Here is a 24,195-nt window from a genome sequence, read left to right as displayed (position 1 = left end):
GTTTCATGTTAAAACCTTTTTGAAAGTTTGAATCTAAGAACTATCTGCTTAAACTGCAACTAGCAAAGTCTTGTTGTTATTCCTGTAATACCCTGAAGGTGTAGTTCTGTCACTTTGATCCATGTGATGCTGCTTTTGTGGAGTGTGATTAAGGTTTTAATGTTCTACTGTATGATGTGCTACTGTGCAATGGAATTAAAACTAAGCTTGGGATAACTTCTGCCACTGAGACTCAGTGATGACAAGTCATTTGAATGGTGATGTGGCAGGTCAGTTCTCCAAGAAAGGAAGAAAAGTATGAGGACTGTAATATTGGTGCTGCTGTGTTGTTTACCTAATTTTACTGGATTTTCAGTGTCAGTGAAGTCACTGTGTGCATTTTGTCGATGTAACACAGCTATCCTTGAAACACCAGTAGAGGAGCAATATAAAAAGAGACTAACTAATGCACCTTTTTAATTTTTTAGTTGATAAATACGGAAATAATGGGAGCTGTAACTGCTCCAACTTTTCTTATGTTACAAATTTTAGTATAAGCAAAACTGTTTTTGGAGGCACACTGATGTTTCATACTTATGAACTTGTAAGTAAGGGGATTTGCATTTGTTTGTTTTCTGGAAGGTATTTGAAGCAGTGATAGCCTGGGTAAACCATGACAAAGATGTAAGGCAGGAGTTAATGGCACGTCTGATGGAGCACGTTCGGCTGCCTTTGCTTTCTCGGGAATATTTAGTTCAGGTAAGCAAAAAGGAATACTAGTTATTCTGCACATCAAAATTTCTGTTCATTGTTTTAATGCCAGATGGATAATTTTAAACAGCAGTGTAATGTAGTTTGTTACTGACAGTAAAACTGAACAGACAGCCACTGCCACATATGCATGTGCACGTGCACATACTGAGCCAGGTGAGGGATTGCCACTTAGAGGATGGCTTATATAAGTAGTTTATCTGTTTGGCTGACTACATGTCATATCACACTAATGATTTCAACAATGCAATTTGCTGAGATCAGGTTACTTTTCATTTGTAACACAATCTTGTATAAAAGATTTGTTTTCATAAGTGAATTTTCAACTTCAGAATCATATCTACTGTTTAAGTTGATTGGGAATTAATGACAAAGGAAACATTCCTTCACCTGGTTCAGATAAAATACATTTTTGCCAATTTTATAAGCTCATTTTTGATACTTTGGTGTCAGATCAAATATTTAAGATTGAAAATGAGTTCAGTATTACCATTGGTTAGTAGTATTTTGGTAGGTGTTTATTTTAGAAATTCTATTTTTGTGATACAAATCTCAACTTTGTGTGGGTTGTTTTGGATGAGTTTTGGAGGTTTTTTGCCCTTTGCTTTTGTTGTATTTTTTACTGTTGTGGGGTGGCTTACTAATTTGTTAAATTATTCTCCACTATTTAAAATATTCTGTACTCTCTGTATTTGAAAATTCAAGAAATGTGCCTGGATTGTAAGAAAAGTGCTGTACCTTGCCTAATACTGTTTCTTCCACTTACTAATTGAGAATTAACATCTCCTAATTTATTTTTTCTTTTTGGGGATTGCATATTGCCAACACATAAATTTGTGTCTAACTGGTTAAATGATAATCTAAACAATTAGATTAATCTGCATTTGTGCTGTAGTACACTTCAGATTGTGATTTGTGTTTTACTTCCTTAACATGCTCAGACCTTGTTAAACTTCTATTAATAAACAGAGAGTTGAAGAAGAAATATTGGTTAAGAACAGCAGTGCTTGTAAAGATTACCTCATTGAAGCTATGAAGTATCACTTGCTACCAACTGAGCAACGAGCATTGATGAAAAGCACTCGAACAAAATTGAGAACACCTGCTAGCCTCCCAAAAGTAAGACTCTTACTTTTCCATGTACTTACTATTTCAAACTCCATTTTAAAAGATTTCATAAGAGCATGACTGTGTCTTGGGGTATTACAGTAAAAATTTTGTACCGGATTTGCTCATCACAAAAATATAAAAAGTAATTAGCTTTACACTCCATGCTACTTATGATATAGGTGTTTTAGTCTCCAGCCTACACACAGCACCACCACTACGTCCCTTCCCAGAAAACATTTTTTTAATAAGTGCTTCAGCATTTGAGAAATATACAATTATGGGGAAATAGGCCTGTTTAAAAAAAAAACAAAACTGAAACAAAACAAAGACTGACTGAAGCTTCTGAGTTGAGACATCTTTTTCAATTTTTAGCTAAATGTTGCCTTTCATTCATTTTAGGGGAAAACAAAACAAGCATTAGAGATTATCTTCTTTCCAGTGAAGTAAAGAAGTTTTCTCATAGTACTGTTGTGACAACTGCAATAATGGAATAGGAGATTCTATTCAGCAGATGGATGGTCACAGTTCCATTACACATCACAGACATTGAATTCTTATACCTGAGGTCAGAATAGGATGTGAAGATACAGAAGGATCTGCCTTGTTTGTGGGAGGTTTCCTTAGATTCAAATTGCTTTTCTACTTCATGTATTGCACCTGAAAACAATAATTATGAATTACATTTGTTTAAAAAAAAACTCCAAACAATTAGTGTTGCCTGGTTCTCAAGACTCAAATTTCTAATTTAGGGAAACCATCCTCTAATTATTTCTTGTACAGAGGCTTGCTTTATTTTTTTAACACTTTTTTGATCTTTCAGGTGCTCTCATATATGCACATAATTAACAATTATTATTATCTCCCTTTTAGTTGATGATGGTAGTTGGAGGACAGGCACCAAAGGCAATTCGAAGTGTTGAATGCTATGATTTTAAAGAAGAACGCTGGCATCAGGTGGCTGAATTGCCTTCCAGAAGATGTAGAGCAGGTTAGCAATGCCTATTTTTTTGTTGTGGTTGGTAATGCTTCAGAATTTAGGCATCGGTATAAAGCATTGTATGCTCTTTGGAACAGTACCAAAGATATTTTTCTAAGAAGGGCTAAGCCTTGACTTCAACATTTGAATTACTTGCTAATCTGGAACAATGCAAGTTTGATAAATTGTGCTTAATTTGTGCTTCAGTTTGTAATCTGTAGAATAAACTGCTTTATTGCCTCCATTAGTCACAAGGGATAAATAAATTTAAATATTAATGCATTGTAATAATGACTAATTTTACTATTAAAATACCCTATTATTACTAAATGAAATCAAGAATGTGAAGAAGAGATCGACTGCTATTAAAAACATGAAAATGTGATCTTAAAGCAGCTGAGCTATCTGAGCAAGAAGAATTTCAGCAAATATGGTATTCAGAAGTGTGAGCTATTAGTAACAAAAAGTGTCAGAATATCTAGTGCTTAATCTGAATGAAGTGTGGCTCTAGGAGTCTGTCAAAAGCAGGACAAGTGTACTGAGTACTGTAAATTGTGTCAAGTATCTGCAAACTCAGGACAGTATGCAATAAAATTAATTGACAAAGAGACTAAACCACTCATCTTTCCTCCCCACTTCCCTGCTCTAGGAATGGTGTACATGGGAGGCATGGTTTACGCAGTTGGTGGTTTCAATGGTTCTTTGAGAGTTCGCACAGTGGATTCCTATGATCCAGTGAAGGACCAGTGGACAAGTGTTGCTAACATGCAAGACAGGAGAAGCACACTGGGAGCAGCTGTATTAAATGGCCTTCTTTATGCTGTGGGAGGATTTGATGGGAGTACAGGTATATTTGCCTTATATACTTCTGAATAGTTTTGACTACTCTTAACATAATTGTATCGAATTTGAAGGTCTCTTTCCTGGTAGCTGTGATGAAACCAAGCATGAGGGTAGCCTGGTGTCTTGTGATGTGGAATGCACTTTAGTGGTCACATCCCTCTACCAGAACAGTGGACTGTTTGCTACCATCTAAGAGTTCAGATTTAATGACTAGTGAATTTTTGACAGGTTCCCATTCAGTATTCCTTCTGTAGTCAGAATCCTTAACTTCTAGAAGATATGAGCAGTTATTTCTGCTTTTTCATGTAGCGTATATAGGATTATAAACAGCTTTTTCTGACCTGTAGGAAGTCTTTAGACATACACTGTTCATTCTCTTCCCATATGCGTTAAACCATCTGTCCAGAGGTGATCCTTTTGCTTAGTAACTGTTGTAGAAGCATATGTGGGATAAACCATGTGACTTAATTAAAAAGAAAGGAAAAAAATCAGGGAAGAATTTTTCACAGTTCAGTAAAAGCTTTTAGTAATTTGTCCATTTTCAAACACCAAGAATATGTTGACTGTAACTGTCTATCTAAAGGACATCATTTGTGCTTTTTGTACAGTAACTAACAGTCCTTAAAATGAAATAATTTGAATTTTCAGATATGAAGACTTTTCTGAAAGCTAGACAGTATGTTGCACCTAGATTTATAGAGAAAATAATGTTCTATTGTGTTCGTAGGTTTATCATCAGTCGAAGTTTACAACTTAAAGACTAACGAGTGGTTTCATGTAGCTCCAATGAACACAAGAAGAAGTAGTGTTGGCGTAGGTGTTGTTGGAGGTAAGTTGACAAATTATATTAAAAAGAACAGGAGGGAAAATGCAATCATTTACTCTACTACTTTTTCTTACTATTGAAAACATGCTTTGGATTTATGTTTTTGCTCAACCTTGTAATTTGTTCATTCAAATGGTAATGAACAATACCGCTCCACTTGGGTTTGACCAGTTTTTAGCATTATAGTTTTAAATTTTTTTTCAGAGCTTCAACAGTGCCTGACACTAACTGAGGAAAAGCTCTCTAAGCATGTGTACTCTCAGTTATGTATGTCAGCAAGGTCAGAGAGCTGAAGTGATGACCTTATCAATTGGTCTTTAGTGATGTAGCACTGTTGTATTGTCAGCTCTGTTATCTGTGGCTGACTTTGCTGGCTGCATGCTGGGGATGATCCCAAGGACAGTGCCAGGAAAACTGCTGACTTTCCAGTCAGCCTGGATGTCACTTGCACAATGCAGGCCTGGGCTGGCTCTTAAAAGTTTTAGGTGTCTGTGTTTTAACCGCATAGGAACCACTGCTGTGTCAAATCTGAAAATGCAGACTGTACAAGTAATTTTTATCTGAATTTTTGATATTTCTAGGAAGCCTATTTGTGAGATGCCAGTATTAAACATACTTGAATTAGCTTGCTTTTGAACAATGCTTAACTAAAAACCTTACGTTTGTATTTCAGCGAGGCAATTTAAAATCTTTTGACTTGCATTGTTCTTGTTAGATACTGGCTGCCTTTTACATCCTAAAAATGACAAGAACTATGGTGTGCTAACTTAAACTGTTTACAGAGTAGAAACTCAGTAACTGACTGGTGACAAATACTGATTAGTAGCTGACTCAGAGAATGAGGACTTCTTCTCTGCCTGTGTACCAATACAGTCTGTGTGCATTAGAGATTTGTCACTTTGTGTTGGTTACCCTCTTAGGTAAACTGTATGCTGTTGGTGGCTACGATGGAGCGTCACGTCAGTGCCTTAGTTCAGTAGAATGCTATGATGCTAATACGAATGAGTGGAGCTATGTTGCAGAAATGAGCACTAGACGGAGCGGAGCAGGTGAGTGGGCAAGGATCAACTGTCCTTGCAAAACTGAAAATCTGTGGGTTTAAAATGTATCTAAGAATATAAAAGGTAAGCTTTTGTGAATCTAATGGAATGTGCTAGTCCTAAATGGCTGATATAAAGCAGGTTATAAAAACAAAACTGTCCTACAGAGTAAGATTCAGTCTGTTAATAGTAAATATTTCTCTTTACTTTTTCATACTTTCATATTCTTCCTCTTTCCATGACTTCTGATGTTTTCTAACATACAGACTAATACTCATGGATTGTAACAATCACTGTCGCCTAAATACTGAAGTATCAAAATCTATACTTCTAGGATGAAAAAATGTCTTTTCTTCAAAGATACCTCTTTGCCAGTGTAGGGCTGATTTTTCAGGTTGACTTTACATGTGAACTGTGACTAGGTTCCCACCTCTTTGGAGGACTTGTTCTGCATTCTGATTCACTTCAGGAAATTTTGTCCTTGTTCATTCTTAAGTTTGTATTACTGATTCCATCCTATTACTTCCACTTACGTACCCTTTATTTCACCTTCAGTAGTTCTCATCACCTGGTGTTTACATCCTCTGTACATGTACAGCCTACTACATGTTATCCTTCCTTATTGTTTAGCCTAAGTATATCCATTTATTTCTGTATAATCTTAAAAATCCCTTCTTTATTTTTATGGATTTTTTTTACTTCTTGTGATTCTGGGTATGTATATTTCTCTTTAAAGACATCAAAAGTGCCTGTGGTATTACACTTTTGTTTAATGAAATGATGCTTCCACAGCTCCAAATTGACTTTAGCATTTTCATTATCTATTTATATTATGGACTTGAATCTCATTTACTGTTCACTGTCCTCTATTTGTCTTTTGGTATTTCAGGTTTTTTCAACTCGCAGAAGTTATTTTATTTCTCTAGATGCGTTCCCAAGGACTTTTTCAAGTCAAATTCCATGATATTATTTTCTACATTAATTTTTTTAGTAGTTTAAATCACTTTTTTTGCCAAGTACTCAGAGGCGGTTTTTAGCAACACCCTTCAAGTATCTACTGGTGATTGCATTAATGTGCTTCATAATTGGAAGAGCTATTGCTACTGGATGGACTTCTAGTATGCTCAGTAGATGATTAGTAGTTATCCCAACTTTTCATCTTGCCTTCCATTATTCTTTGTTAACTCTGAACAGTTTTTATCTGTATAATGTCTAAATTAAGTTTAAATAATTTCAAAAGAAATCTATCAAAGTATTAAATTCATTACTAAAATTAAGATAGTTTGTGTTACTTCCATTAAAGCCTTACAAAATCAGCAAGTTGATCTCTTATTACTAGAAGTCATGTTTTGATTGTGTTTCTAAACTAAAACTATGATGTTAATGAAGGAAACATGATATATTGTACCTCAAGAAAACATAGTTGTCTCGTGAAACTTCTAGTAACTCCGTCTGTGCATCTTGGAAGTAAATCTAGATTTAAAACTGGACAGAGTTGCAGTAAGGGTATTGTTAAATACTCCTGTGTAATATTGGCAATTTTTGAGGAAAATATTTTTATAAAATGGGCATATTACAAGTATCATTATAAAGACAAAGAGTGTTGGTGTGTTGTGACAAAGCTTCATTTTGCAGTCTGCCCGCACACACATTTTGTTTCAGCATTTGGGGTTTATTTTTTGATACTCTGTTTTTGCAAACTGTTATTGTGCTTGTAGCCTATTTATACAGTAGATATTTTCAGAATTTTTTTAATGTTGAATTTCCTCTACAACTCTGAAATTTTTAGTTCTTTAGATACACTGACTACTGGGATCTTTCTGTCCCTCTCCTCTCTTCCCTTGTCCCTGAGTTCAGGACTGTGTTTGCTTACTCAGCTCTCTTCTGCCTTTTACCTTGTCCTCTGATTAAAAAAAAAAAATTGAAAGGAAAAGTAAATATAGTCAGTTATTTCAGATTCATATAACGGAGTAAAGTAATGAACATTCTTCTGTGCCACTCTGTTAAATATATGGAAAATTATATTTTTGTGTGGCAGAGGAGTGGGTGGTAATGTGAAAATCGTGACTGTTGATTGGGCTTGGCTGTAGAGGCCAAATATCCAAACCCACCAGAACTGTCTCAACTGGTGATCAGTGCTGATGGTGTTATGGGTACTAACTAAAAAGAATTTTGTTCCTGTGTTCAAGTTTTGCATCTCTGGTCATCTCAAGGAACTTAAGCTCATCTCTTCTGTTCCTACTACTTCAACTTCATTCAAAAGCAACTTTTCAGAGGTTAACCCTCAGTTACTCTTCTTTAGTACCAACTGCTTCTCAGTTGATCAGTATGGGGACAGATCTGTTTCCACAACAAATTGGGATGAGGAACTTCAGATCCAGATATAGGCCATTTGGGAGGGCTGAGAGATATAAGACAGGGTCCTGAAAAATGGGCAGGAAAGAAATGTAACAAAGAAAGGAGAACTCAGAAGACGGCAACAAGAGGATACAGACGGAAGCAAGAAATAAGGTAGGACCTGGAAACTGGGTGTGGGATTAAGGGAAAATGAAGCACCAAGGAGGAGTGGAGGACATTATTAAAAATAAGGAACTATGAAAAAAAAAAGGCAATGTGGCAGAGGGAATACTCTACACACTGAATAGGAAGGTTGGTAACTACACCAAAAGCATGGGTGGGGGGATTTATATCACATCACATATTTAAACTGAAAATCGTAGCCCTCCTTCTAGCTCTGTAATGTTTGATTCTACAAAAGCTGAGTGTTGTATTATCCTGTCTAATAATGTGTAATCAGAGTGGGAGAAAGAAAAGTTGTCATACTATACTGTGACATGACAGCTGGAAATAATAGCAATAAAAGAGGAATTAAATGAACTGGAAAGGATATGGGGAAATGTTAGTAGTGAGTATCACTGATAAAGTATTAGATAGGATGATTTATAAAAGTGTCCTATCAAAAAGCTATTTTTCAGATTTACATTACCAGTTAACTTCCATGTTTCCTTTCTTTCTTCCTTTAATTATTAAAATCAATCTTTTTAATAAGAAAATTAGGCATTTCAGCAGGAGTTGTTTCTGTCCCCATATAGGAATGCCTGTTATATACAATATTAGTGATATGTTTTCAAAGATACTTCAGCTGATTATTAAGGTCTCAGGGTTCTCTTTTATTTATTTTTTTAAATGAGTATTTTTTTTCCTCCAAAGGACTTAACTGATCTTGTGCATTCATATTTGTTATTTCCCTTTAAAAAAGATTTTTAAGCTGTGCCCTTTCCATGGAATCCTTTATGAACTGTATTTGCAAATCTGTATCTCAGCTTTGAATTTCATAATCTCCAATGTGACATATATTAGATTTTCCAATATATTTCCATAGAGCTGCTTTTTGGTTGTCTTTATGGTCCATCACACAAAAGTTTTAATCCAAAACCCCTCTACATTTCTTAAACTTATTATTTTTGGGTTCTAATAATGCATTATAAAATGAGGAATAAATAAACAGGCCTTTCTTTCTGCTTCCCCCATTACCATCTTTTCAGTATGTGCAGCCCAATTAGCAAGTAGATAGAACTAGCTTTATTCACTCCTTCGTTCCAAGCCCACAGATTTATGAACTTCTGTTGTAAAGTAAAGGAGACCTTAGGATTAAAGGACATGCTTTGATATCCTTTTGGATATTTTGATAACTGAAGTTTGTTTCAAAGATGCTTGGTATTCTCCTTCAAATCCCAGAGAAGGTATACACTCTTAACTGTTTCCTTCTGTTTTGTATATATGTTTACAAGCTATTCCAACACTTCAGTGGAAACATCCCTGTTGTATAATGTCTATCCATTCAGCTTTTATCCTCTGTACTGCACAGTTTTTACTTTCTAAAAATTCACTTACACTTTATCATCTTGTCAGATTTCCGTTATGCTGGCTGAGCACACTGTCTCATTTACTGTCACTTCTAATTAGTCCTAAATTTCAACAATCCTCATTTTCCTGCACATCATTTTTCGTCCAAAATTTTCTAAACCTTCCGTTGCAGAACAGCTCTGGTCTTTGTATGGTGCAGTATGGTAGATGGGCATGCAAGGCACTTTATCAGTGTCCTGCTATATTATATTTATCGGTGTCCTGCTATAGTTACTGTCTCTTTGCTTTAATGCATCTTGACCCAAATGTTTTCTGAAAGAGTTTCTAGCATTGACTTAATGATGAATCTATGTTAGTGGACATAATGTTTGTTGTTTCTCTTTTGTATCTCTCATTCAAACTATTCTCTGGTTAATTCTGTGTACTTTCATATGTTTGCAGGTGTCGGCGTGTTAAACAATTTATTGTATGCAGTAGGTGGTCATGATGGTCCTTTGGTAAGAAAAAGTGTTGAAGTGTTTGACCCCATTGCCAGTACGTGGAAGCAGGTTGCAGACATGAACATGTGCAGAAGGAATGCAGGTATGTGCAACAATGACTTGAAAATTTTGCTAATGTCATTTGGTGTGAATGGCACTGGATGTCAATGTTCCTGGATTTCTGCTGCTTTCATGATGTGGCAGAATAAAACCTGTGCTTTTTGGGGGGTGAAGAAGTCCATTGCTATTTTTCATACTGGTTTCCTGTCCTTTTTTAGGTGTTTGTGCTGTAAATGGTCTGTTGTATGTAGTTGGAGGAGATGATGGTTCCTGTAATTTATCAACAGTGGAGTATTATAATCCAACAACTGATAAATGGACAGTTGTGTCATCCTGTATGAGTACAGGAAGGAGCTATGCAGGTAATGCATATAGATATTTTTTAATAGATTTTTTACAGTATAACAGCTAGGACAAGAAATTCAACAAAGCATCCAAACAGAGTCTTGTCTAAGGTAAAACCTAAGATACTAAAATGGATAGGAAGAATCTTTTGAAGTCATATTTTGAATGGTGACTTCAAACAATTATCCACTGCCAGAAAAAAAAAAGGTATTAAACTGTACTCAAGGGATTTAGCACAAAGGGTGGTGAGACAGAAAGACGATTCTGTTATGATCAGTTCTTTTAACAAGAAATTTGTCTCGATCTAGGGGTCCAATTCGGAAGTTCTTTCAGATTTAGTATTTAGAAAACGAGCTGTTTCAGGAATCTTTTCCTTCAATAATTGCAATTTCTCAACTGAGTTATCTAAGTGAATGTTAAGGATATATCTCACTGATGACAAAAATAAATTAAACTTGATTAATGGCAAGTTTTTTCAAGTCACAGAAACTTTCAGAATTTTGCACTGATTCAGACAGCTTTGTGTCAGAGATATATTAGGGGGAAATATGTACATTGATGCTGGTGTACAGCTAAATGCTAATTGCAACATATTATATTAAAATTATATGTACATATGTATATATATTTTCATGATTAAAAAAAATACTACCTAAAGATTTATACCTTTTTCACTCCACTCTAGGTGTTACAGTTATTGACAAACCATTATGATCAGTAATGGGATTTTCAACTTGATTATGCACTAGGAGCAGTCTTCAGCAAGTGTATTTGAAGTGACTGAGTATCTAAGCACTTCTCTACTTGTAGCTGCACCTTGAGTCACAGTGGAAGATGTGACTGTCTACAATTACAGATGACAGATGATGAAGATTACTCTAGGTAGAAGCAATGCGTAGGATTATTCTGCAGCTGAGCAGAAGCTGATTGAATTTTTGAAGTCTAGTGGACCATTTTTTTAATTGCAAGATCTTCAAAAAAAAAAAAAGCCACCTTTCATAAGGACCGACTTATGTCAGTCATGACTGAGAAACGGATTGTCAGTGAAGAACGGTGTGTATTCTGGTGAAAGTAAATTTTTGTCTTATTTTTTCCAGAGACTAATAAATATATTTAAGGAAATGAACTGTCAGTCTTCATAGTAGGTATTAAATCCCACCTCAGTAATTCAAGCTGGCATGGGGTAAATTTGTTTCCTTTTATAAAACTTTTGTTACCTAACTATACTATGTGCATATGTTTGTTGCTCTCCATTGAAACTCTTCAAAACCTGATTTTACTATTTATAATTTGGCACAGTACTTTGAATACGTCAGTACTATGTTGTAAAACAGAGCTGTATTTTTTGATATGTAACAATGCTTAACACTACTAATTCCCACTGAAGGAGATCAGAGATGGTATAACACTTCCTGAACAGTGTCATTTCAAGATATTTCTAATAAAAATGTTGTCTGTACTTAATCTTTTTCCTGTTCAATTTTGGTCACATTTAGATGTTACTTCTTTTTTACCTTTTTATCCAAAAGGTGATTTGGCATGAGAATAACTGAAAATTTATAGTGAATGTATGCAATTGCATTGAACTTGCATGGTACTAAGGCCTATTTATGCGTGTAACCTCAGCTTCTATTAGCCAGTATCTGAATATACTGTATGTGGCCATGCTTGTAAAGCAGCTCATTTTTATTTGTTCTTGGATGGCCTCCTTTTAACATGACCAAAGTTACTGTCATATTTGGGACATTTTCTTCAAATAAAAGTTTGTACATTGTTTCCTAATGCCAACAGGTCGCTTAAAACTTGTGTTTCTCGATACAAGTCCTGACATCAGAGGGAAAAAAAATGGGGGGAGGAGGAGGGGGCTAGTGTTCTAAAGATTTGAATGCAAAAAAGAAGGGTTTAGGAAGCAGTCATGTCAACATAATTGTTTTGGTGCAGGCCTGTTTCTGAAAGCTTTGGTTGTCCGGCCACCGCCCAGTCCCCGTGAAAGCGTTTGAGCTGTGACACGGGTGAAAGGGCTGAGAGGCACGAAGGCGCTTCAGCGAGGTTTGTGACTGCCTTGTGCTGTGCTGGCTGCGGTGCGGTACGGGATTGGACTGGAAACCTCATGTTTGAATTGTAGGATTTTACCCGAATGACACAACCTCGGGGAATGGGGCGCTCGGGGCCGTAGCTACCATGACGACACCGTCGCCTTGGTACCTCAGTGTTCTCGTCAGCGCTGGAGCAGGAAGCGGGCGCACGAACCTGGAGGGATGACAGTGCGTCCGGCCGCACCCGTGCCGCTCCTGCAGGCGAGCGCTTTAAGCGCAGCGCCGGGAGCTGGTGGGCAGCGGGTCCCGGCCGCCGCCTCCCCCAGGCGCGGGCTCCCCTCAGGGCCGCTTCCGCCACCGGCGGGACCGCCCATCGCGTCGTGTGCGTCACCGCCTGCCCCCGCCCCATTGGCCGCGCGCCGCGGTCTCACTATCCTACTCCCCCCTCCAGCCAATGCGGGGCGCGGGAGCCGCCAGCTCTGGCGCCCGCCCCCACCCGCCTGACCTGCGCCGCCGCCCCCAGCCGACCAATGGGCGACGCGCCCGGGGCGGTCCGCCTGGCCAATGGGCGGGCGCGGCCGGGGAGCGGGGGGCCCGGCGGGTGTTATTGCTCTCAGGGCGCGCTGCTGCCGCCGGTGCTGCCGCTGGTGCTGTCGCAGCCGTCACCGTCACCAGGTGAGGGGCGAGGGCGGCGGGGCGCGGCTCTGCTCGGCCCAGGGGGACCGGGGGGGTGCCAGGCGGCTGCGCAGCTCCCGCCGGGGTCGCCCCCGGCTGAACGCGGGTGCCGCCGGGCGGGCGTCTCCCCTCGGCGCTCCGCGCGCGTGGGAGGCGTGTGCCCGCGTCTGTCCGCTCCCTCGCAGGGCGCGGCGGGACGGACGAGCCTGGTCCCGGTGCGGCCTGGCCGCTGGACCCTCGGCTGGCAGGGGGCTTGTGCGGGGGTCGGGGGTCGGGAGTACGTTGCCATAGTTGCCGCCGGCTCAGGAGCTCGGGTTGCGTCTTGGGTTGCCTTGGCGTCTACTGGAATGCTTCTGCTGGTAGTAAGACATGGCAGCATCGTGATGCTGTTGCTGAGAAACAAAAAAATTAATAATGTTGCTGGGTGCTGGCTTAGTATGTTACGTGGTATGTTGGGGTGATTAGACATTGGAATGGGCTGCCCAGGGAGGTGGTGGAGTCACCGTCCCTGGGGCTGTTTAAGGAAAGACTGGATGTGGCACTCAGTGCCATGGTCTAGTTGACAAGGAAGTGTTTGATCATAGGTTGGACTCGATGATCTCAGAGGTCTTTTCCAGCCTAATTGATTCTCTGATTTATGCTGGACCCAGGCTAAGCCTGACAACTGGGGACTGACCCATGTCCTGTGGTTTGCAAGGATGTTTGAGACTGGAAGATGGATCTGTTAGAGGTGGTCCAGAGGAGGGCCCCGAAAATGGTCAGAGGAGACATCACCTATGGGGAGAGGCTGGGAGAGTTGGGGTTGAGCAACCTGGAGAAGAGGAGGCTCCAGGGACACTGTAGTGTAGGCTTTTGGTACACAAAGGGAGCTTTTTGCCAAGGGTTGTAGCAACAGGGCACAGGGCAACGATTTTAAACTAAAAATGATTAGGTTTAAGTTGAGCATAAGGATGACGTTTTTCACAGTGAGAGTGCTGAGGCACTAGAACAAGTTGCCAAAAGAAGTTGTGGATGCCCCATTCCTGGAAGTGTTTGAATGCCAGGTTGGATGGGGCTTAAGCAACCTGATCTAGTGAAAAATGTCCCTGCCCATCCCAAGAGGGTTGGGCTACAAATAGCTTTTAAAGGTCCCTTCCAACCCAAAACAACAAGCAGCCTAGTCTGTGAAAATGGCACAAGTTCAGGGCACCTGCAGGAATGTGGCCTCTATGCTTTTGGGAGCTGTGATGAAAAGTCCATTACTTAGAGAAAGGTGAATTGCCTCAAGCCAGTTTGAGTGTTAGTGTAATTGTCTCACAGCTATGAGAAGAATGGGACTGGATAATCAAGAGATCACAGTTAATTCATCTATTAAATCTCATGTGAACCTTTATCTGCTCTTTTAGTATAGAATGCAATTATCCCACAAAAACATTGAAATAAATTTGGCTAATAATTAATACTTCTTTATCCTTTTACTCCCTTGACATAACGTCAAAACTTGAGCCGATTGTCTCTCAAACCCACCTAAAGCCTTGTACTTTCAGACTACTCCATAGAAAGAGAATCTATATTTCCCCTCATTTCCCAGTTTTTACTTTAGAACTATGGAACGGCTATGACAGGTAGTGTTTTTTTCTCTGAAGATTAACTGCTGGTAATTTTTTATCTAAATTGCAGGTTACTTACAACTATAGAAGAGCTGTAATTGTGATGTTTTATGCTTGAAGGATGGCAATGAACGACAGTGTTAATATCTTGAACTCTGCTTATCTGGCAGTGGAATATATAGACTCTTTCTTGCCTGACAATCCCCTGCAGCAACCATTTAAAAATGCCTGGAATTACATGCTGGATAACTACACGAAGTTCCAGATTGCAACTTGGGGATCACTTCTAGTTCATGAAGTTTCATACTTTTTGCTCTGTGTACCTGGATTTGTCTTTCAGTTTATACCGTACATGCAAAAGTATAAAATTCAGCAGGTAAGAAAAAGTTGTGAACTATACACTTCCTGATTTGTCTTTGAACACATGAAGTAGAGCATATGAGTGCAATATCCTAGTTTCCAATGTATATGGCCCCATTTTATCTGTCACTTGGTCATCCTGAAAATGACAGAGTAAAATAACAGTGTGTATGAGTATCTAAAGGTTTTCCCCCAGTTCACTGTAATCTGAATTGGAAATTAATAACACCAACTTCTGAAATTATTACAGGGGTTAGTAAAATGTCTCCTGCAAAAACTGGATGTTTTCAAGACCATTTATTTATTCTTCAGCTTCTCTTTGTATTATTTTAGCAATGGAAATGCAACAGTTTAACACAATCTGTTGAGTATGAAGTGTTCCTGCTAACTGTAAACGCTGAAATAACAAAAATAGTTTGGGGTGACTGGTAAAAACAACTTATATTTAAACACTAGCTTAGAAAAATGAGAGGTTTTGATGAAACTGAATCCAGTCCTTTGTCATTTGTGTTGCCCAAGTCAATTTGCATTGTTGGAAGAGGTACTGTCTGTCTTCCAAGGTGAAATGAAACTGACTCCAAGGGAATTTTTTGCAGCACTTCAGTTATGTGTAATAGAAACATGTAACACAAGTGATTCTTTTTGCTTCTTTTTAGGATAAACCAGAAACTTGGGAAAAACAGTGGAAGTGTTTCAAAACACTCATCTTCAATCACTTCTTCATTCAGCTTCCTCTCATTTGTGGTACCTATTACTTCACAGAGTATTTTAACATCCCATATGAGTGGGAAGAGATGCCTAGATGGTACGTAGATTTTTCTGATATGGTAGTCCTGAGTTACATGCAGTTGGAGGCAGAATATTACAATTAATGTCTAATACACAATAATTTCTTGGCAATGTAAACTGTGTGTTAGTCAAGCTTCTGTTGATGATTAACTGCTATAAGAGCTAATTAGAATTTTCTAGATTTTTTTTTTAAAATGACCCCAAATTGTTCTAATCCTCAGAAGAAGGGGGATTAGGAGGAGTTTATGGAAGTGAAGCAAGATTCATGGTGGTGTGGTTTAAATGTTGGACTTCTGGGGGTTTTATTTATCCAATTTTTTTTTATTCCTTCTAAGTGTTTCTTTCCTTCACCTGATTTTATATCATAGCAGTAGGATGTTCCTCAGAGGAGAGAATGTACCACCTGCTTCACAGTCTTCCTGTCTTGCACTAAACTGATACGCTTTTAAATAAAGCTGAATTACCTATTAGTGCCCCCTACTCCCCCACTCTGCACCCTGATATCGGTTCTTTACCACAGAAGGTCATCTTTCTTGGAAAACCATTTGTTCCCTGGGTTAGAGAGCTGATGCAGCTCTGTATTTTTATATCAATGTCTCACACAATCTGTGTTTAGACTATAGATTGCATGTGTAATATTGAAATGACAGCTTGTTACACTGTGTGCTAACTCACTTCAGCATATCAACAGATGAGTTGATAAGCACAGTAGCCTTTTTACCTCATAATTTGTATTTTTAGCATGTTAAAGTAGTGTCAGTGCACTCTTGTTCAGTCAGTAAAAGGTATAATCGTTTCTGACCGTTATTAGCATATAATAAACTAGGATTTTACTTTTCCAGGATTGTGCATCAGGTAGAGTATTCTATAAATAATAGCTTTTCTGTTTTTAAAGGTATGTTCTGGTTGCCCAGTGTTTTGGATGTGCAGTGATTGAGGATGCCTGGCACTATTTCCTGCATAGATTGCTGCATCACAAGAGAATTTACAAGTATATCCATAAGGTTCACCACGAATTTGTTGTATGTATTCCTTGATTTTTTTTTTCTTTAATAATAGTTTATGGTGTATGTTTCATGCAACCTATTTAAACATGTTATTTGGAAGACCTAAGAAATTTGCATCCCTCTGACAGCTGGATATATGTTTTTTCTTGACTTCTTTGTCAAGAACAGTCATCCATTTTGTTTCTGAAAACATTTCCAGTAATTGTATTTCATTTCATGGGAATGAAAGATCACATTCTTGCTGAAGTTTGATCATATTTGTTGAGCAAGGTGAAGAAGCCTTTTAAAAGCGTACATGTGGGTCTCGTTGTCAGGAGAAGGAAAGTAGTAAGTTTCTGGGTTTGGTGGTTTGTCAGTTCCCTACCACGTGTGCTGTTATCTAGAGCATGTGAACCCCCAACACGATCAGACAGGCAGCTCTTGCACAACCTGGGCGTGTGTGTCATACGTGTGATTCAGGGAAGGATTATACTTCGGGTGTGGGCCTCCGGAGCAATATAGTCCTTGGTGCAATACTGCATCAAGAGCACAGTGTAGCACAGAGATTTTGGGTGGTTCTGCAAGTTAGTGGTGTTGGAGCTGGCATTGAGCACCAGGTAATGAGCCACGCTTGGCTGGAGGAGACACTGTTGTGAGACAGGTAGGGTCAGCAGTACCTGCACCTTACAGTTAATATCCTGTGTTTGTTTAGATGGCACTGCCTCTGGATCACAGGGGTCAGTGCTACTGCATTTGTGCACTGCTGTGTTTCAGTGTATAACCTATACTGTGCCAAAGTAAACTGCAAGCTGCTGGGTCAGGGATGGTTTATACATGCTGCCAGTAATAGAGGAGCTTGGTATTGATGGATGCATGCATATGTACAGGCATCTGCTGCAGCAGCTGCTCTATTCCTCTTGCTCTTGGCAGCCCCTCAGGTCTCTAGCTGGAGCAGCTTTTGGCCATTATTCTTGAGAGAGGTTAGCAGTTCTCACAGAAGTGATCTGTCGGCTAATGGCTGTTTCACTAAAAACTTTTCTTGACAGTAAAAAGGGATGATTTTAAAATATCCCTTAAGAAAAAAGTGGACTTTATTTTTTTTCTGATTATTTTATTTATAACCTTCAGCATTAGGTTGAATTTTTTTAAATTGTTCTCTGTGTTCTACTTTTGAAAATTCTGTGGAGTGTCTTTTTTTGGTAAATCAAATGTAGGAATGACTGGTGTGTGCATGTACATACATATATATATATATAAAGGAGAGAAAATGTTTTGTATCAATCTCAAAATAACATTTGAGTGATATGAATTTATTTTAAAAAAATGATCAAAGGTGAGGGATTTTTAATTTTTATAATAAATTTCTAAATGAGTCCTGCTTCTGAGAATATTTTGGCTTCCTTCTTTCTTCTGCTTCCAAGACTGGATGTATAGCAAAACTGATAGGAGCTTGCCAAACACTTTAATATTCCTGAAATAACGCTTTGACCTGGGGTAATGGTAAGCCTAAATAAAAGTTTTCAACTTTTCAACTAGTAGTGAAGTGTTTGGAATTACTAATGGAATGATAATCCTTCTGACCTTGGAATACTGTTTTCCTTATGAAGAGCTGAGTACATGTGTTACGGCCTTTGCTCAGGCATACCATTTTCTTTGCCCACAACATCATTCCATGTGTCCTATTGTAGTCTTGTGCAGTAGTGGGAAGGGGAGAGTGTCAAAAAATGGTGATTCTGATTTGGGGGTATATAAAGTTGAAAATGGTGACTGTTTCTGTATGTTATCTCTTTCTAGTCTCCGTTTGGAATGCAAGCGGAATATGCTCATCCTCTGGAAACACTTATCCTTGGAGCTGGCTTTTTTATTGGAATTGTTGTTTTCTGTAACCATGTGGTTCTTCTGTGGGCATGGGTGATATGTCGCTTGATGGAAACCATTGATGTACACAGGTGAGATGCTCATTGCTTCTTAATGATTGCTTTTTCTCTGGTCCCTGAGTCCGTCTCAAACTTACCTGTCTCTTTCACTGAGATGTACTGTTTATTTTGCACTGAAATGCCTTTATGTGTCTTACAAAGAATGACACAACCTGAACAGTAATCACTGTTTTCTGTTTTGAGGTAGCGTTAACAGCAGGTTTTGCTGATTAAAAGGGTGTGGACTATCAGCTAGAGCATCTCAAGGAGGGTTTGAGAAGCTAGGTGCCTCATTATGATGTCTGTCTCAAGTGATCTTATGCATATTAGAACACCAAAAATCAATTACATAAAGTGATATTCCAGCCAAGAGTTCTTTCTGTTTAATATTTTGTCAGACTATTTTCTTGGGCAAGAGAAACTATGCTATATGACCACTGATTCTCTTTAAAATAAATGCATAAATTTCTTCTGTTTATTTGTTTATTTATTGTAGATAAAAAGGACAAGACTTCATGTCTCTGTAGTAAAACTGACTTACTTCAAATTTGGCTCCAAAATGCTAGGGTAAATCCCACTAGGCTTAGTTTAGTTCATCTACAAATGAATGAGCTTTCTTTCCTATGTTCAAAAGGAAGGGGTCACCAAGAGTTCATTTTTGAAATGCTAGTATTAACACTTGACCTTGTATTTGTAAATATATTATGAAGCATATGGTGTCTTATTGCAAATTGAGTGTCAAGTGTTTTAGTGGAACACGAACTACTAGTACACTCATCATATAAAGCATTGCTTTTTTAGTTATATATTGCTTGTAGAATTATCAAAGTATATGTTGAGACGTAAAGCAGGAGATGTAAAACATTAATTTCCTCTGGTAATTGTTACAAACACCTCCTGTGGACAATGAACTAAAATGACAAATACCTTGTGCTCTCCCCACTAGGTGGTAGTAGGTTGCTTTCCAGTACTGCTAAGCAAAAGAGTTGAAATCCTTCTAAACTGTTCTGCTTTTAATCTTACTTTAGTTGTATATTTGAATTTTAAATATTTGAAGAACTCGCAGTAAGCTGAAAATAAGAGTAGGCATAACTGTAGTTGATTTGAGATGCTCTCTGATGAGCTGCTGAGCTGATGTCCATAGCTTGTCACTAAAAGATAGTGTTACTTTTTGTTCCTCCTTCTCGGTGTCACTCTTAGTTAAAACTGCTAAGATGGTGGGAAGTCAGCCACTGTGATTTTTTTTAGGTTAATTGCTTAAATTTTTTTGTATTACCTAGTAAATTGAGCTGAAAAGCAAGTGCCAAAGCCATTGTGTGATAGTTTACAGAATCATTTGGCTAGGGTTGGAGGGATCTTGTTTTCATACTGAACCAATATCACAGTGATTACCTCAGGGCCTTAGAATACCAAAAAAACATTTTTATTTTATAAAAATGACAAGTTAGTGTCTATATTTTGTAGTTTATGTCTTGGCAAAATCCTTACCATAGCTGTTTTTCTTTTTTTTCTCCCCCCTGTAGTGGTTATGATGTTCCACTGAACCCTCTTCATTTGGTGCCTTTCTACGCTGGGGCCCGTTTTCATGATTTCCATCACATGAACTTTATTGGCAACTATGCTTCAACCTTCACGTGGTGGGACAGAATCTTTGGTACAGACTCTCAATTCATTGCCTATCAAGAAAAAGAGAAGAAGAAACAATTCATAACAAAGAAGAAGGCTAACTAAATTTCCAATGTAAAAATCAACTTTTGCTTTTCTGTAAAGCAAAATAGTCATTGGTTGTTTAGCATAAATCTTGTTCCTTGGCTAAGCTGTAGAGGAAAACAGCTAATTAAACTGCAGTATCTTTCTAATGGGAATGTTTTCTATTTTATACATAAGTACTGCATATATTTTAACTACAGATTTAAAGATGATGGAAAAAACCCCCAAGATGACTTGTCTTTTTCCTTTTTTTTTTTTTTGACTAAAAAAAAAAAAATCAATTTTATCTATAATGTTACCCATTTTGGATCCAGGTAGAATTGTACAGGTACACTGAAGTTGGTCTTAGTTTTTTTTAATATATATTCTTAAATTTGTAATATGAAATAGCAGGAGATATTAACTAGTATAATCACTGCATTATTTAAATATTGAATAAAAGTTGCTTAAAACCAAAACATCTGTTACTAGGAAGCTTGAACAGGTCTTTTGCACACTGGATAATGTGAACTGCTTATAACAGAATATCTGGTTAAACATGAGTTAGCAGAGACATTCCTGATCTAGATTTATGTTGTTATTTTAGATTACAGGTAAAAAGAATTGAAGTTTTCATTTGAATAAACTGGTTTTTGCTGCTCTTTTGAAGTTGGTCTGTCAGTGTACTTAGCATTTACATTACATTCTTCTCTATGTGTTGTAATTTGCTGAACTGACTTGTTGCTATATTTGCACTTGTGACTGATGAAATAAATGTGGTTTGGTTTGATGTATGAATTATACTTTTCATATGCTTTTTAATACAAAGCTGTGATAAAACCCATGTAGGATATAGTATCTTACTCTTCATCTCTTTAAGGAAGAAGCATTATTTGTTAGTACGGTTTGCAGCAGTTCTGTCTGTTAAACTACTTACAGAGAGAGCAGTAAGAAATGGAGAGCATGTAAATTCTGCTGGTTTGTGCTTTGGAGGACTTGGATACGTAACTGCTCAATGTAGCAACAACTTTTGAGCCGAGTGCCTTCTCAGGGTACAGCTTGATGGCAAGCAGAATCTCAAAATCTACTACTTGAGTTGTACGGAACAGAAGCAGTAGTCAAATGTTTTTGAATCTACTTTAAATGTTTGTCTGTTGCACAGAAAATAACAGTGAAAATATTTGAGAAGGGCTTAAACCCTTGCAAAGATCTTATACTGTCATATCAGCTGCTCTTTAGTCTTCAAATGCCACTTCATCTACTCTAAAGTCCTTTAGAGAACTTTACAGTGTTTTAAGACTACACCTGAATTTTCATGCTGCTTCACACACAGTCTGGTATAATACTCAAAACAGGTACTCCACTGAAAGTGCAGATGAGATCAGGCTTCTAACAAAAATCAAAGTGTTAATGACATGAGGAATGACTCAAATGTTACTTGAAATATGGCAGTAATTCAGATTCCTCTTCTGCATGTCTTTTGTACAAGCTTTTACTTCTCTATCTCTATCCCAGTGTTGAAATTCAGTGTTCTTCCCTCTAAAAAGAAGTAAAAATATTTGACTATGGCAGGTGAATGGAAGCTGAAATCCCTGTATTGTTCAGTTTTTAGTGGGAACTGCTGCTTAAGACTTGCTGAATCCATATGCCCTGCCAGCCTGAACTCTCCATGGTGGAAGTGACCTCTTTAATCAGATTTTAAAGATGGCCATTATCCTCTGATTTGTCAACTCCCACTCCCATCTTGCAGCTGCAGCTATACTTAGCTTTATTTTACTGAACCATTAGCCTAAAAACACAAGGAGCTTTCAGCGCTTCAGATTTTCCCTGTGTGCATCATTCTATTCACTGCTGCTCAGCCCACTGGCTTGTGCCTACACACACACTGTTGCAAAATTATGCAAACCCATGAACCACTTTCTGAAATATTCCAGTAAAGGTATTTGTAAAAGCCTGGTGTCTCAGTTATTGGAAAGCTCACTGGAGTGCTAAAAGTTTGATAGGATTGGCAATGTATATTCCATTCTTTAAGAGGTTTAAAAAAAACAATACAATTTTAATGGTTATATTATCATTTGCGGTAGCATGCATGGGGTTTTTTTGGACCTTTGCTCATTACTTGAATCCATGTTTTTCTCACAGCCATTGCTATTTTAGTTTTTTTTGGTTATTTTATGTACATCCTTAGTGTACAATGCGATCACATAATTCCTTTTATCCTCTTTCTTTAATAAATCCCTAGAGAATTCTGTAAGCTCTGCTCTATAAATTTTTTTTTCTGAAAAAAAAAAAAGTGTGTACTGGAACTCTCAACACAGGAACTTGCATTTGAAAACCACAGACTTTGTTTTGCTGCAGGACTAGATCGAGCTTTATTTTACCACCAGCTCACCACCTTTTCAAATGTAGAACCTTGTATTTTTTACTGAATGTATGGTGAGTAAATGATCTATCTCATTACTTCGTAACTTTTGTGCATTTAAAGAACTGTGTTAGGCAATTACATTTTTGATATTTTAGGCCTTTATTAAATAAGACTTTACTGATTTCTCTCTCCCATATTTAGTGAGAGAGACAGTAGAGTAGTTCTGAAAACAAAGTGGTTTTTGTGCAACTGAAAAAAATGAGAACAACGTATGGGTAACAGTTTTGGGTCTTCACAACACACAACAAAACCTTACACAATCAGTTGTCCTTCATCCTCTTTAACATGGAGACAATTTTAAACATGGTAAGATAGGCGAATAAGTGTGGAAGGAACATTTTCCATCACATAATCTTTTCCTGAAAGTCCAGTTTAGTTTAAGTAAAGCTCATCTATGGGAAATAACAGTTTGTACTGTCCCTTTGGATATGGCAATAAGTAAGTCCTATGAAAGCAATGAATTAATTTTGGGGGGTTTATGTCAAAAAACATGGAAACTTGAAAAGTGTAATAAATTGTTAAGATTAGGATTGCAAAATAATCAACTGGTTCTGGTGGCTGATGTGAAATACTAACTAAGGCAGTTTATTTTACACTAAAGCACAGGTTGCCAGAAGACACTAATAATTATTGGTTTTATGATTATATTTGCAGATCATATGATTTCATTTGTTTTCTTCACAGTTTCTAATAAATGCTGCATGTTTTATGATAATCTTAAAGAAAAGTGTGATATGTTTCTAGATTTTTAACATTCATTTTTGTTGAAAAACTACATTATTGAAACTATCTGTGAAAGTAATAAACACAGTAGTTAAATTGCTTTTCAATTGTATTTTTCACCAGTTATGTTGATCAATATGAAACAACATCTCAGCCTTGGCCATATTGATCACCATAACTGGTCTAATCTGGCCTCTAATAGGGAGGTCTGGAGACACACCATCTATAACGCTGCTGATGCCTTTGAGAAAGCACGCAGGATAACTCTTGAGGAGAAAAGAATGCAGAAAGAATTGTGCCCTGCAGAATATACCACCTAAGGAGTCTTTCTGCTGTGCCTTTTGCAACCAGACATGCCTATCTCGTATTGGCCTTTTTAGCCACCAGCGCACTTGTAACGAACGTGGGTAGAGCCCTCCCCAAATCTTCGTTCGCGAAGCCCAGCCATGATGTATTTTTTGCCATCTAACCAGATTGTATCATTTCCGCAGTAAGGCATTTCCTCTGTTTCTCAAATCACTCCTGTGACTTGTATCTGAGTTTTCACAGTCTTATTTTAGCTGTAGATACCAGAATCGTGTGTCCAGGTTGTTCTTTCTAACATCACCTTAGTGATATAATCATGTCCTCGCTCTTAACCATTACCCTTCTTTCTAAGGATTGCTCTGGAAAATATAGTTACTATCCATCTTTTGTGATCTCAAGATGCTT

General features: G+C 37.8%; 2 protein-coding genes across 4 annotated transcripts in view; both read left to right on the top strand.

Annotated features, from left to right (window-relative positions):
* The window catches only part of KLHL2 (kelch like family member 2), a 55,305-nt gene extending 43,221 nt beyond the window's left edge, over window positions 1-12,084 (top strand). For 2 of the 3 annotated variants that reach the window (XM_008933123.2, XM_018071110.1), the window contains 9 exons: window positions 622-738; window positions 1,720-1,869; window positions 2,731-2,848; window positions 3,486-3,683; window positions 4,407-4,508; window positions 5,426-5,554; window positions 9,854-9,994; window positions 10,170-10,313; window positions 10,982-12,084. In XM_008933123.2, the coding sequence (XP_008931371.1) occupies window positions 622-738; window positions 1,720-1,869; window positions 2,731-2,848; window positions 3,486-3,683; window positions 4,407-4,508; window positions 5,426-5,554; window positions 9,854-9,994; window positions 10,170-10,313; window positions 10,982-11,010 (1,128 nt within the window). In that variant the 3' untranslated portion in view covers window positions 11,011-12,084. Of the gene's footprint in view, window positions 1-621; window positions 739-1,719; window positions 1,870-2,730; window positions 2,849-3,485; window positions 3,684-4,406; window positions 4,509-5,425; window positions 5,555-6,434; window positions 8,057-9,853; window positions 9,995-10,169; window positions 10,314-10,981 lie in introns of those variants that run through there. The other variant, XR_001920477.1, reaches the window with a different exon arrangement.
* Window positions 12,085-14,644: 2,560 nt separating this feature from the next.
* MSMO1 (methylsterol monooxygenase 1) lies at window positions 14,645-21,134 on the top strand. Its single transcript, XM_008933121.3, has 5 exons — window positions 14,645-14,972; window positions 15,613-15,761; window positions 16,641-16,767; window positions 18,526-18,680; window positions 20,171-21,134. The coding sequence occupies exons 1-5, from the start codon at window positions 14,718-14,720 to the stop codon at window positions 20,376-20,378; spliced, it is 894 nt and encodes a 297-aa protein (XP_008931369.1). The 5' UTR covers window positions 14,645-14,717; the 3' UTR covers window positions 20,379-21,134.
* Window positions 21,135-24,195: the final 3,061 nt, after the last annotated feature.

Source organism: Manacus vitellinus, unplaced genomic scaffold, assembly GCF_001715985.3.
Source record: "Manacus vitellinus isolate BGI_N305 unplaced genomic scaffold, ASM171598v3 scaffold_0_pilon, whole genome shotgun sequence".
Lineage (NCBI taxonomy): Eukaryota > Metazoa > Chordata > Aves > Passeriformes > Pipridae > Manacus > Manacus vitellinus.
This window is presented reverse-complemented; position numbering and strand designations above follow the sequence as displayed.